Source organism: Engraulis encrasicolus, chromosome 16 (assembly GCF_034702125.1).
Source record: "Engraulis encrasicolus isolate BLACKSEA-1 chromosome 16, IST_EnEncr_1.0, whole genome shotgun sequence".
In the NCBI taxonomy this organism is placed as follows: domain Eukaryota; kingdom Metazoa; phylum Chordata; class Actinopteri; order Clupeiformes; family Engraulidae; genus Engraulis; species Engraulis encrasicolus.
Window position 1 is genome coordinate 39433821 of NC_085872.1, and position 14417 is coordinate 39448237.

The following is a 14417-nucleotide window of genomic DNA, read 5'->3' on the forward strand; positions in this document are numbered from 1 at the left end:
CATAACATTATTTATTCAATCTCACCCTTGTATCAAAACTGCAAAACTTTTCAACCAAAACATATTCTGTTTGAAACATGCACTGCTGAACTACAGCACATCACTTTTGCATGAATTCTTCTCGTATACACATAAAACTGTAAAACTTTACTTTCAAATATGTACAACACCCTTTAGACCATCCGTGGACATTATGTTAACATTTGTACTGTACAAAAAAAAAATCCCTATCGGGCTACACAGAGTTTGGTCTATGAACAAGGGCAAAATGAAATGAAGAGATGACGTCACATTTCTATGGTGATAAATAACAGCAGCCAAGGTCGCCCTCCTCTCTCTCCTCATCGACTGATCCGTGGCCCAGATGTTGTTTTCCACCTATCACATAATGGACAATATGTTTCACATCTTGCTGGCTCAGCTTCCCCCCGCACCCGAAATACCGCACTAATCAATATAGTGAAATAGAGTCCAGCAGCCACACTTAAAGGAAACTCAAAAGGCATTCTTATCCCTTGACCATAGGTAGGGTGGGGTGGGGGGGGAGTATTGCAAGCCTCAAGAGGTACACAACACTAAAATGTTAGAACAGCAAGTAAAAAAATAGGCAGATACTGAGGTTGGTTTAAAAATAGAACACTGATGAAAGTCATGTGAGCAGTGTTAAAGCTGCAGCTGCTTGAAGATGACAAAACTTGGTGTTAGTAAGCAGCTGTAGACAGATACAGTAGCTTCACTCTCACAGACCATTGACGAGTACAGACTGGATGGATAGTATTCTTAGAGCTGCAACTGCACATCTTAAGGCAAAGCTTGAGGTGCTGGTGGGGCGAATTTAATAGCACAGACACAACACCAAATGCATTATTTCTAAGTACAAACTACCGCTGAATGTCATCCAGGGAGAGGTAGCATTGCATATTTCTGCACCACGGCCAAGAGTGGGCTGGGCCATGCTATCGCTCGCAGTAATACGACTAGCTATCACTGGGCCTAGGAGAAAGGCGCAGGAGGTTTTGCACTTAGCGGAGGGGATTGCAGATTGCAGAACAAGGGGTCTGCTGACGGGCAGAGGGTAGTCTAGGTCAGAGTGCAGTCTAGGTCAGAGTGCTTAGACGGTCTCATACTCGAGGAAGACGTCGGAGCTGGACAGCAGGGGCATGGTCGGGGCAGTGGTGCTGCTGACAGAGCTCAGTCTTGGGGTGGGTTCCCCCTGCTGTATGCCCTGGGGAGCCACCCCTCTGGTGCCACTGCTACTTCTCATCAGGTTCAGGTACTCCTGCAGAACAAAAAGCCCCAATCAGTTGTCCGCACTGATGAACACTTGACTTGAGTTAAACAAACATGGCATACAGAGGAAGTGCATACTGTATAAGCAGGGACACTACAGAACTGTTGTGACGTGATAGGCTTCCCTTTGGTTGTGTTTTTGCACCTGCACATTATATGCAATATGTGATTGGACTGTTTCACATCTCGTCCCATGTTTTAAGACTCTGATCCAGGTGTGTTATTGTGCTTGTTTACATTTTCTTCTGGCTCTTGCTGCGAAACTATTTGGGCTAAGGTAGAGCTGTGTTAAGACCTACATGTCTGGTGTGCTCCGAGAGAAGGGATTCCGTCTTCTCCACCAGTTTCTTGGTGGGGGGTCTTTTTAAGGGGTCCATGTTCCAGCAACACCTCATCACCTCATAGCTGATGGCAGAAAGCAGACGCTTCAGTCACATTCCCACACTTAACACACCATACTGGTCAGTTGCACACACCCTCACACAAAGTGTGCACAAGATCTTCACAATTCATTTTTTCAAAAAAATCAACACATACTCACACGCACTAACACTGGTAAAACATGCACCTGATATACCTGAATTATTACTATATCATTAAAATAGCATGACTACGCTCCAGAGATGGAGCCAAAAATAGTAAACAATGATCTAAAGGCATCTTACATTTCACTGGGTGCAAATTCTGGCTCGTTCATTCTGTATCCATCCTGAATCAACTTGTAGAAGCCGGCGCCCACATGAATCCCCGGGTAAGGGCTGGTACCTGTACAGAAGAAAACAGGTTGCAACTGAATAGCTGCTTGCCAAAATACCTTGTAGAAACCCATTCAGGTGCAATTTCCATGCATCTTTTTATATTATTTTCATTTTAATGTAGAATTGTGGCCATTGGAGCTGATTTGATATTATCAGATTTTTCCTCTCAAAATTCAAAGAACTTAACAGTGATTTTACTGATATTAACAGAGAAACACAATAGAAGAGCATTTTTGAAAATGCATATAATACCCTTTTGGAAAAGAGCACTTCAATTGTAAGTCTGAGTCAGACCTCCAAACTTTGTAATTCTGTCCACAAACTGGAACAGAAATGACTCAACACAAAGACCACAACACAAATAAAAATAACATTTGAACATCCCGAGGCTGAAAATGTCCTTTTGCCAGAGTAAACATGAAATTATGGTCGTACCCAGAGAGAAAATCTCCCAGAGTAGAATGCCATATGACCAGACATCGCTCTCGAATGTGTAGATCCCCTCAAAGAGACTTTCTGGAGACATCCACTTGACCGGAAGACGAGCCTACAGAAAAGGAAATCAAATCATTATGATCAGCCTTTGACATTGGCATGCATTTTAGAATTAAAAACATTGCACAATACGATTACTTTATAATACCTCAAACCATGTAAACCGATACAGTTAAAAGCAATCCACATCAATTTGTACAACAAATAAATTCACTGCAATTTGTATTGTGCTATGCACTCAGTCTGTCTAATCAATCACTGAAAGGAAACAGCAAACAAAGCAAATATCTCAGATAATATCTCAAGATATTGATTTGTCCGTGTACAACCTCTCTTATAAACTAATTGGAGTCAAAGATGCAGGGAACACTGATGAATGTATGGGTCCTCGGCAGTGGCCCCAGAGGAGTGCACGATTAGAGATAGGGACTCACATTGCCCCTCAGCACGTAGTTGGAGTCACTGGCAATGTCACGGGCCAGACCAAAGTCACAGATCTTGGCCACCCTGCCTTTGGTGAGCAGAATGTTCCTGGCTGCCAGGTCTCTGTGGATACACTGAGAGGAACATAGGATGTTACGATCACACGTAAACCACACATTATGCAAATTGGCACACTGGTACATTACAGATAATTTGCATGACAGGGGGTGAGGGCTGGGGGGTGGAGGGGAGTGGTGCAGTGGAAGTGGTGAGGCTTACGTTTTTACAGGTGAGGAAGTCCATGCCTTTGGCAACCTGATAGGAGAAACTGAGGAGATCCTCCGTATCCAGCGACAGGTCCTCCTTGTCTCCACAGCATTCTAGAACAAAGTGCACATTTGTTAACACCTGGGACACGGGATCTGAGTCAAATGAGTAGTTGCCATACTAGTTCAAATGTACATGCAAATGCAATATCAGCACATGTGCAATGTCTGCCAGATGAAAATGCTTACCTGAGAGGTTAGGCTTCCTCTGGTGCGTCCTCATCGGCATGTAGCCATTACCATTCCCATCCCTGATGAATGGACATACAGATGCACACACGCGCACACATAGACACACAGACCAGACGACATGCACATGTGAGACCCATGAGAATTATACGGCAATCGCATGAAGAATAAAAAACACACCTTACTACACTTAACAAAACACACATCAATCATGTCAACATAATCTTAAATAGTTAGTACTGGCAGCTGTTTAAGTTATTTGGGTATTGTATTTTGTAATTGTATTTTGTATTATATATTTTAAAATGTGTGTGTATTTTTGACTTTTTTTTACAATTGTGTGCAATAACTGTATTTTTAGTTTTGTTTTAACTTTGTTTTTTTTTAAGGAACATCAAACCTGTCAAAGGACAAAAGACGGAAATTAGCCTCTTTGGCTACAATCTTGTATATTTAGCATTTTTGTTTAAATGCTGGCAATATATGCTATCCCTTTCTTAAATAAATAAACTTGTAAACTTGTAAACACATCTATACACACACACGCACACACACACACACACAGACACACACAGACACAGACACACACACACACACACACACACACACACACGAAAGGACACACTTCCAGTACCTATCTGTGCAGATTCATAAATACATAGATATATGAAAACAAGACAGTAGTGACTTATAATGTGGACCTCTGTCTCACCTCATGGGCTGGGGCCGGCTCAGGAGGTTCTTGTAGTAGCCATCGCCTGTTTTCAAACTGAAAAACTCTTCCTTCTTCCGCCTTAGGAAACTGAGCAGATCCCCATAACAACAGTACTCCGTAATCACCAATGTTGGACCTGCCAAATGAATAGCATCAGAGAGAAAAGAGTACTGAACCAGGCATGATTACCTCCGCCAAGGAGGTTATGTTTTTGGTTGCGCTGGTTTGTCTGTCTGTCTGTTTGTTTGTCAGCAGGATAACTCTAAAACACGTGAACGGATTTGGATGAAACTTTGTGTAGTTGTTGGAAATGATCAATGAAACAGCTGATTACATTTTGGTGATGAACCGGATCATGAGCCGGAACCAGATTTTTTAAAAAGAATGCTAACCTCTAGGCGCCCCAAATGACCGCAAATTGAATTGCAGGACAATGTGAATTTCGACATTCCAGTTTTTAACTCCACAAAAAGAAGGGTTAAAATAAACATAGCAACATACTGTAGTCAATTCAAATGTAACGTAGTCAAATCTTCTATCAAACAGCTTCCTTGGCTGAGGTCTGCACGCTCTGAGTGCATTTCTAGTTTTAGTATGTTTTTAAGTTGGATGAATATTTCACTTGTTATGAATGGTATGAATATAACATTAAATGTGTGAGGAAAAGATGTATATGCCCTACACTTCTCTTATCTGCCGCACAGACATTACAGGCAAGTGCAGCCTTGCCTATCACTGGCATCATGACAGAAGCTTACCTCCTTGGGTGCACGCTCCCAGCAAGTTCACAATGTTGACATGGTTTCCCAGGTAACTGAGAACTTTCAGCTCTGACATGAGGGCCTCTTTCTCAGTGGAGTGGGCACTCGCTGCAGAGGGAGCAAAGGGTTTTGAACGGTACAGGTGTAGTATGATCTCACAGGTGCATGAGCAAAAATAAATACAGACACAGACAATTTAAGAAATACAAATGGAAACTTACGCTTCAGCATTTTTACTGCAACAGTCGTGACGGAGTCTGGGGAGCGAAGTCCATAGGCTGTTGCCTGTACCACTTTACCAAAGGCACCAGATCCTAAAACCTTACCTGCAAATACACACACACACACACACACACACACACACACACACACACACACACACACACACACACACACACACACACACACACACACACACACACACACACACACACACACACACACACAAATAAACACAGAGTTTATTTGGGAATATTAAGTGATATCAACCATTTTACATAATGTAATTGAATGAAGCAAGTATTTCCAGCCAGCACAGTGACTGTGCATTTTTATTATTGATAACCTTTGGCTGAAAATTCCAAGCAAACAAATGTTTTTTTTCCTTAAAAGGCTTGAACAGTCTAAGTGGATTAAAGGCAAAGTGAAATTAGATTATATTGGAGGTCTGCCATTTGAAGGCATTGGTTTGTTTGGGAGATTTGTCAGAGTGCCAGACTGAGAACAGACTCTTCCTTCTCTTCTTTATCACACACACACACAGTCTCATGTTTTTCTGAGACACAGACACTACACTAACTTCTAAAACAAACTTATTTGCATTACTGTCATTATTCATTGGCAATGACAATTCTCACATCAATCACTTTTACCAGTTAGTGCTGCACCAACAACGATTCGGGATGTGTTGTTATGGCAACAGTAAGTTTGACTAGACTTGCTTACCAAACCGAAGTCTCTCCCGAGGGAACTCCCACTTCTGGTCATAAGGCAGCTGGGTGGGGTCTATGTAAATATAGTTGTTCCCGTGGATGCTCTCTATGACCTTCCAGTGAATTTGATATTTGGGTTTCTGTGGAAATAGAGATAAGGCGGAGCTGTAAAACGGACGAGAACACGTGTGTGCCTGCAGCTTTCCAGTAAGAGAATGTGGCGGGGGTGGGGCTGAGGAGGAGTGTTATGTTGAGGAGTTTGGGGTTACCTGCAGATATTTGTACAGGAGCACCACTAATATCAAACTGAGCCCGACTGCAGCACACACAACCCCAGTCAGCAGAGGAGTGAAGAGTCTGTGTGGAACTGTGTTCTCTGGGGAAGAAAGCACATCAACACAAAAAGTGATGCACATAAACAAACCAGTCAGGACATGACGTGTTGCTGTAGAGACACTCAGTACCCCTAACCACTTTGTACTAACTCACTACCACTAACTCACTAAGACTAAAAGCACAGTGGTGTGGGCTACGGGCACATGTTTACATGCTCCGTGTATTTCATGCTCCTGCTGGAGGGAAAATAATCTCTTATTTAAATCCCAGAGTGCAGACGTTGCACAAAGTAATCTGCCTCAATCTGTCACGCCACACACCCACCTGTCATATAGACACTATGACAACAAAACAACAGTGTGCTGGAACTACCACTGCCTCTGTTTGTGTTTTGTGGGTATTATAGCTTATTATGCATCCAGCTTGAATGAAAGCATCCAGGCCTGTGCCAGATTAGTCCCAACTAACTGACTCCGTGGACATATGTCCATATATGGGTCAGTGTAAGTAACGACTGTGGATATCTGCCACGTGTTTATTTTTCAATGTTTACATATTACATCTATTTCTATATGTGGTATCAATACTAGTCTGAAAATATGCCTGCGATGGCATCTGAAAGCTGTTTGTGTGTGCGCATGCATGTCCACGTGTGCACATGTGCTTGTGTGCACGTGCGCAAGGTGTGTGTGGCCATGTGTAGATCCCCGCTCACCACTTAGGGAGAACAGTGCGTACGCTTGCTCTCCTCCCTTCGCAGAAGCCACACACTCCAGGCTCCGGTGAGGCCCTTGGCTAACGTTAAGCCGACTCTCCACTAGACTTCGCCCGTAGCCCGTTCCCGAAACTGTCACCATGGCGACATCATCCTCCTCCTCTGTGGCGTTAGCCAGCAGCGAACACCTGGGGGTCAGAGCCAGTTCACCAAACTCAGAGAGAATTACAAACAGCCCACCTGAGAGAATGACAGATAGTCAACCTTCAACTAAAAAGTGCACCCCAGGCCAATAACACAAACAGGCACGAGCTGAACCCCCCAGGTTGGAGGTGGTCCGGTGCAAACCCATGAATAGACAATCACAGTCATAAATAACCAACTCCTAAACAAGCAGATGTCGTAATAAACAGATAAACAAGGCTGCCTGCCAAACTGATATATTATCCACTGCTGAGTGGAAGTGAACCATGAATAATAATAATAAACACTTCCTTTGGAAAATAAAAACGGTCATCAAGACACACTGGCACAGAGGGAAGCATATTGCCAGCCATACCTGGTGTGAGGAGACTCACAGTAGTACCAGGAGATTTTAGGGGCAGGGTATCCAGATGCTACACAACGCACTTTCCCATCTACTGGACCCTCCTGGGACACAATCATAGGTTTACCTGAGGGGAATAAGGAGACAAAGACAAATCAATTGAGGGGACCTTGAAGACTCAAATGAATGTGCTGAATGCATTAAGACCTCGAATCGTTTAACAGGGAGATGCATTAAGATGGTGGGAAAACAGCTACATCAAATCAGCATTGATTAATGGGGCTATGTGCTTCTAATTTATTCTGAATATTTATTACCAATACAAAACCATTAAAGCTGATGAATTATCTTTCATTACAAATTAAATGTGCATAGACAGAAATGGAGAGAGAGAGAGAGAAACAGGGAAATGCATTTGTAACCAGATCTTACAGGTGACGTGAACTGAAAATGAACGATTGGCTGAGTCATCGTTGTGGCTGGCAAGGAAAGTGTAGATGCCTCCCTCGTATCCATGGACACGTACCAGCCTGAGCTCACTGGTATACCTAAAATCATTTCACATTATACAGAAAATTGGAATTTTCTCTGAATAATCCAATTACATTTACTTCATTAAATCGACCACAAAAGGAACTTAGATATGTAATATTCAGGCTCAGAACAACATTACAGAAGTTAAAACATCCGAGAAAAAATAAACATACCAAATAAATCTAGAAAAGATTTTCTATAAGAACAAGAACATGTTGTCACTTATCAGTTAAATCATTGCTGTTTTGACATGGATGACTAAGCAAAATGTTTGGCTCTCACTTGTCAAGCATGACACTGCAAAATGGTTTGACTAGAATGCCTTAATATTTGCACTTGCAAAAATGTGCAATTTAGCATTTTTTGTGCAGTTTGCGCAATTCTTTTAAAATTTTATTATACCTTTAGTCCTCGATCAACTAAGTGCCATGTCAATGAACAACTGACCGATAGCAGCTAATGACGCGTTGCATAATCATAATCTAATTTGCATAATCTAACAAACGATTGTCCAATCAACAGTCATGGATAAAGAGAACGAATGGCCTCCATGATGACTATATGCTGAGACAAACTTGGTGAAGGTGGAGGGAATTGCCAGTGTGAATACCTCTCCAGTGATTACTTTTTGGGCTGCACAATATATCAAAATGTATCGTTATCGCAACGTCACGTTTTGCAATACAAGTATCGCAAAAGTTGTGCACGTATCGCAAAAAGTATGTAATTTTCAATAACAGCAAATTTGGTGAAACGGTTAAAAAATGTTGACATTTTAAGTTGATGCTGTATATTACCCATGTTTTTTCCTAATAAAAAATAATGTTGAAAAGAAAACATTGCTCATTGTAGAATGGAAAGTAGAGAGGGAAAAATATATATCCAACATATATCCAACAAATATATAATCCAACATTTGTGCTGTTGTATATGTATATATGAAATATCTTGAGTAATATCGATGTCGCGGTATACAGTTATGTTTATCATGTATCGCATATTTTTATAATATCGTGCAGCCCTAATTACTGGTTTCTACCATGTTACCACATGAGCATACATGCATGTATGTGTCTGCGCACCTGTACTGCCGTTTCTGTATGGTGATGACGTGCTCTGAGGTGTTGTGGAGGACTTGTCCCTGGTGTGCCCATGCAAGGATGTTGGGGGTGGGGTAGGCCTCCAGCTCTGCCCGAAGTGTCAGGCTCGCTCCCTCACGCACATGCAGCTCATTCACTGGGGACTCAGTCAGGTTAATGAAGCCTCGCACTGAGCACACACGCACGCACACACACACACACACACACACACACACACACAAACACACACACACACAAAAAAAATGTTATATATATACAGTATTATAGTATTTGTTATAGTAAGTTGCCCGAATAACATTTTTAGTTGAATAATTTGTTTAGAGAATACCAGGGTTAATGTTGACAGTAACAAGATGTAACATTTTCAAATATTCAAATATTCAGACCAAAGCCTGAAATCAGATCTGTTTAGATTGGCAGTACATCACAAGTTTGGGAAGCTGTGGTGGGTGTGGTAGGTGAATGCAGCCGAGCTGAACTCACCATATACATCCAAATGTATGGATGCGCTGTTGACTCCTTTCTCATTCTGAGCTTCACAGCGATACGCCCCAGAGTCTCTCGCTGCTGCTGAGGCAATTTTCAGTGTTGCTGAGCGCTGGTAACCACGGGAACCACGTTGGATGTGGGATGTCCGAGTCTCAACTGCCGTCTTTCATTAGAGGAAAAAAAGATGAGTCATGCTATTTAAGTTGCTCCGACTTTCTTTTCTAAGTTTGTCTAAAGTGTGCATTTTATTTTCTTCCAACATTTGTGCTGTTTTGCTTTCTCACTTGTGTTCCATTTCTTTTTTCGACTAATGTGGTGTGCAGGTAACTTGGCTTTCACACACACAAGCTCCACTCATAGGTCTGGGACAGCTGCACATTGGATTCGTTTTCAGAAGCCATGGCTTTATCTACTACATGTCCATCCTTGATACTAATAAAGTCCTTCAAAACGGACCTCTGTACATCTTTTTAAAGGACCAGTGTGTGCTAGAGTCAACAGTACCGCTGGCACATGACTTGGCGATGCGAGCTGCCATCGTTATCTGAAACAACCGCCTCATCCCATTCCGGGACGATATGCTTCCAAAATGGTGAGGACAGTTGACCAGACCAGTGTGTGGAGCTCGTGGAGCTCGTGGAGCCGCACCTGGCAGAGCTGAGTGGAATGACACACATCAGGTGAGACTCCAGCTGGGTGTGCACATGCTCTTCCCTGGTTTTGTCTGCTGTGCTACTGTGATGGCGGTTTGTGTGTTGTGTTTTTTGTGTCTACCATTATGAAACACAATAAAAACTAAATTACAAATGAATGACATAGTTATATACAGAATAAAGAAATTTGTGCAAGAAATGTTTCATCTTACCGTAGCATCAGGGCAGATCCACTTCACACTTAAGTCATAGTTCACATTGTCAGCATTGCAAACCAACTCAAAGCTTTGTCCTTCAGTGAGAATTGCATTCTCTGTCCTTGACAGGCTGATGTTTGGGGGCCTCTGAGGAACTAAACCCAAGACCAATGCAAAAAGGATAGCATAAGCACTAGCAATGTTACTTCTAGCAGAAATACACTATATGACCAAAAGTATTCGGTAATGTGCCTTGACTCACAACTTAGCTGTTATCCCATTCCTAATCCATATGGTTCAATATGATATTGGTGCACGTTATGCAGCTACAGTATATACAACCCCTGATCATATCATGTATTACGCAAATGACCATCTCACTTATTTAGTGAGTCTTTCACACCTTTACAGCAACCTGACAACTAAACATACAGATATACATTTCTGATAAAGTGTCCTGGAAAGTGTCCAGACCATATTGTTCCTGCAATTTAGCAAACAATAGCACAATGGATTTAGGACTCAATAATAACATAATACTAATAAACATGAGAAAATAGTAAAAGCCCTAAATTGAGGTTTGTATTCAGGCAGAATATCATAAGTAGTTTGGAAGGTTATAACATTGATCATGCTCAGAAGGGCTTCTCCCAAATGTATGTACACAAGCATCGTACTGTAGGTCTTCTCAAAATGTCTTCTCACATCCCCAAACAATGACACACTGTATCAGTCTGTTTGTCTTCTTTCATTTCTACCAGGACATCTTGTATTTCTGGTTTTCCGTTCTCCAAGAGCACTCACCTAGTCGTACTTCGACGTTGTACTGGCTGGATCTGACCACGAGCTCTCCGAGCCTCCCCACACAGACATAACAACCCTCCTGCTCTCTCCTGATTTTGTTTATCACGATGCCTCGCTGGGGCTTGACAGTGTAGGTGCCCAGGGGGAGAGGCGGGCCATCGCAGGAGTGAAGGCGCAGGTCAGTGACCGCGGGGTCTGTAGCCAAGCAAGGCACCGTGCAGGAATCCCCCTCGCGTACAAGCAAGTCATTTACCATGGAGCGAGCAAACGCGTTCGCGTAATCTAAGACAGAGAATGAATGAATGAATGAATGAATGAATGAATGAATGAATGAATGAATGAATGAATGAAGAGTGCATAGATTGCTGGAAATTGTTTTTGTTTACAGACGAAATGGACAAAACAGACATTGTTTGTGTTTACAGCCTAACAGTCTGTCTGCAAATCTTGTGGTCGATCTCCAATTACGTACACTGTGGATATTTACATGCAAAGCACACCCTCTCAAACACAGACACGTGTGTATGCACACACACACACACACACACACACACACACACACACACACACACACACACACACACACACACACACACACACACACACACAGACACACACACACACACACACACACACACAAGCAATGTTCTACCTTTTACATAAACATATATGGAGCTGGCCTCCTGTGTTTCTGTGTTTCGGCAGGTGTAGCGTCCCATGTGGTGGTCCTGTGCAGACCCCAGGGTTATAACGGCTGCGCCCCCTTCTTCAGTGACACCCTCTGTCCTGCGCCCCTTCTCCCGTTGCCACTTCACCTCGAAACCCTCATCGCGGCAGGTGAGCTGCAATCGATTGCCCTTCAGAACCACCACCTCTGGATCCTCTGGGATGATGATTGGCTTAGCCCAACCTGAACCACACAGGGTGTGAGAGTTCAATGGTGTCATATACACACCAGCCATGACATGTTAGTGCTGCTGTCACTGTTAGGATGATGTGAGCAAGTTAAAAAGCATCGCGCATTGTGGTCAGCAGGACATTACAAAACAATTCATTAACTTTTTTAAATTCCACACTGAAATCTGGTATTCCAGATTTGCCATCGTCTTTGCCAGTCTTCTTGAATGTTTCTTCCCTTCCCAGACCTCTGATAACCCACGAGTCATGTATCCAGCCTATAATTGTTGAGCACAGCACTAATGGATTAGGTGAAATTATGCAACCAATACGGAACATTTTTTTCCATACAATAAGATCAATGGTCAGGTTCCTTGGGTTCACGTGGAGGAGCAGGACTTAGGCAATCATATAATTTGTTTCTTGGCAAGCGAACGTAGGCGTACTGCTGAGTTTGTGTAGTCTATACAAATTACCAATAACCAAGAGCCTCATTGATTTGCCTATAACGTACCCTGAGGGGGAACGTTCCTTAAACTTGTTTTGGCCCCTGCTCGACTTCGTGGTTAAAACCGAGGAATTACAGTCATGACTTTTGACAGTAAAGCACCCCAGGCAGATCTTCAAGCAAATATGCAGGTTTTACTGTCTATCTTTTGGGCTGTAAATTAACAGTTTATGCAAATAGCCTCACCAAAGGCAATTGAGCGATGTTATGATCCAGCAACATGATCTCCAAAAATTCCGTGCTCCTGGACACGGATGTTAAGGACACAAAATCCGTGTCCAGGAGCACGGATTTTGCCAAAATTCCGTGCTCCTGGACACGGAATTGTTTTCCGTGCTCCTGGACACGGAATTGTTTGAAGTGCTTTCTATAGGCTATTTCCACAGTCTTGTGTTTTCTCAGGATTTCAAATATTTTGTCTCAAAAACAACATTTCTTACTGACAGGTTAGGGTTAGGGATTGTTTTGGTCTGGGCACAGCTAGTTTTCTTTCATTCATTATATGAGTTTGATAGCTTAGCAACCAACTGGAAAAGGTATTTCTCAAAATATGTCTTTAATGACAGGTTAAGGTTAGGGAATGTTTTGGTCAGGGCACAACTTGAATTGCTATAGCATTATTTTGTTTAGGATTAGCATTTGGTATGTATTTTCTAATGATAGAATTAACACAGTGCTGTGGTAATAGCCTATAGAAAGCACTTCCGTGTGCCCATCACAGAAAACAATTCCGTGTCCAGGAGCACGGAAAACAATTCCGTGTCCAGGAGCACGGAATTTTGGCAAAATCCGTGCTCCTGGACACGGATTTAGTGTCCTTAACATCCGTGTCCAGGAGCACGGAATTTTTGGAGATCAGGCTGAATTAACTGCTCAAGCGGGCCCACCGGCAACTTAAAAAAAGAAAAAAGAGCATTACATTGTTGATAACCTCACTATCAATACGCCATTGTTTATGGGCGTTATATCGGCATGCTACAGCATATATTTCAGTAGTGCACTGTAGGGTACCCTAAAAGTCTTCATTTTGAATGTCCAATGCCTGCACTGTGCAGGACTGAGATGACATCGGTCTCAGTCAATTTAACAAATGAATAAGTAATGAATGGCTTTAGTCGAAGGCAACCATCGTAGCCTACCCTACCTGTTGCTTTGCATTTTTCGTTCAGGCTGACCGTACACAAACCCATGCAGTTCCATGAGATTGGCCGTGGCATAGCCTACCTACTTGCCAGTGCAACCCTAACATGCCCAATTAACGGTAACCTGACTTCAGACAAGCACTAACAGCATAAAGTTTCACTGAAGTTGAAACGAAATTGTGATGGCATTAGCCTATAACATTCCAGCCAATTTGTTCAGACATTTCTGAGGAATCGCTTTGCGCTTCGCGGCATTCCAGTCACAACATCACTTCAGCAAAGGCAGCAGCTCATGTCGTCAGCATCACAACACTACTCTGACGAGGTCCCGTTGTCATTTGGTGAGTGTATTGAGTAGCCTTTAGGCTACAACTCCGTTGACCATGGATGAAAAAAACGCTTATTTTCCAGTATTAGCATATTTCAAAGGCGCATTAGTCATTCCATACAGCTCAGTGACAGGCTACATTAATGTAGCCTACAACATTGTACACCTTTCATAAGTTAATTAGTGTAGTTAAAGTATGTGTTTTACCTGTTAAAATGAGTTGCAGAATATGAATCGTGAATAAAATCCAGATATATCCCATCGTGGCCTCTCCATGC

The 14417-nt window shown here is 42.5% G+C and overlaps 1 protein-coding gene across 1 annotated transcript; it reads right to left on the reverse strand.

Moving 5' to 3' along the window:
• Positions 1 to 12: 12 nt before the first annotated feature.
• On the reverse strand, positions 13 to 14417 carry kitb (KIT proto-oncogene, receptor tyrosine kinase b). Its single transcript, XM_063219604.1, has 21 exons — positions 14347 to 14417; positions 11917 to 12174; positions 11265 to 11546; positions 10476 to 10615; positions 9605 to 9773; positions 9104 to 9290; positions 7920 to 8035; positions 7500 to 7614; positions 6941 to 7128; positions 6159 to 6265; positions 5903 to 6029; positions 5179 to 5283; positions 4955 to 5065; positions 4194 to 4332; positions 3482 to 3543; positions 3246 to 3346; positions 2978 to 3100; positions 2484 to 2595; positions 1956 to 2055; positions 1590 to 1695; positions 13 to 1279 (listed from the first exon to the last, which is right to left on the reverse strand). Exons 1-21 carry the CDS (start codon positions 14399 to 14401, stop codon positions 1112 to 1114), a joined length of 2871 nt encoding a protein of 956 aa, XP_063075674.1. The 5' UTR covers positions 14402 to 14417; the 3' UTR covers positions 13 to 1111.

Coding starts and splice junctions, on each gene's coding strand:
- kitb (XM_063219604.1), bottom strand. CDS start 14,401: ATGGGATATATCTGGATTTTATTCACGATTCATATTCTGCAACTCATT. Junction 10,616..11,264: donor CAACGTCGAAGTACGACTAG/GTGAGTGCTCTT, acceptor TCTTGGGTTTAG/TTCCTCAGAGGCCCCCAAAC. Junction 4,333..4,954: donor GGGAGCGTGCACCCAAGGAG/GTAAGCTTCTGT, acceptor TTCATTTGGCAG/GTCCAACATTGGTGATTACG.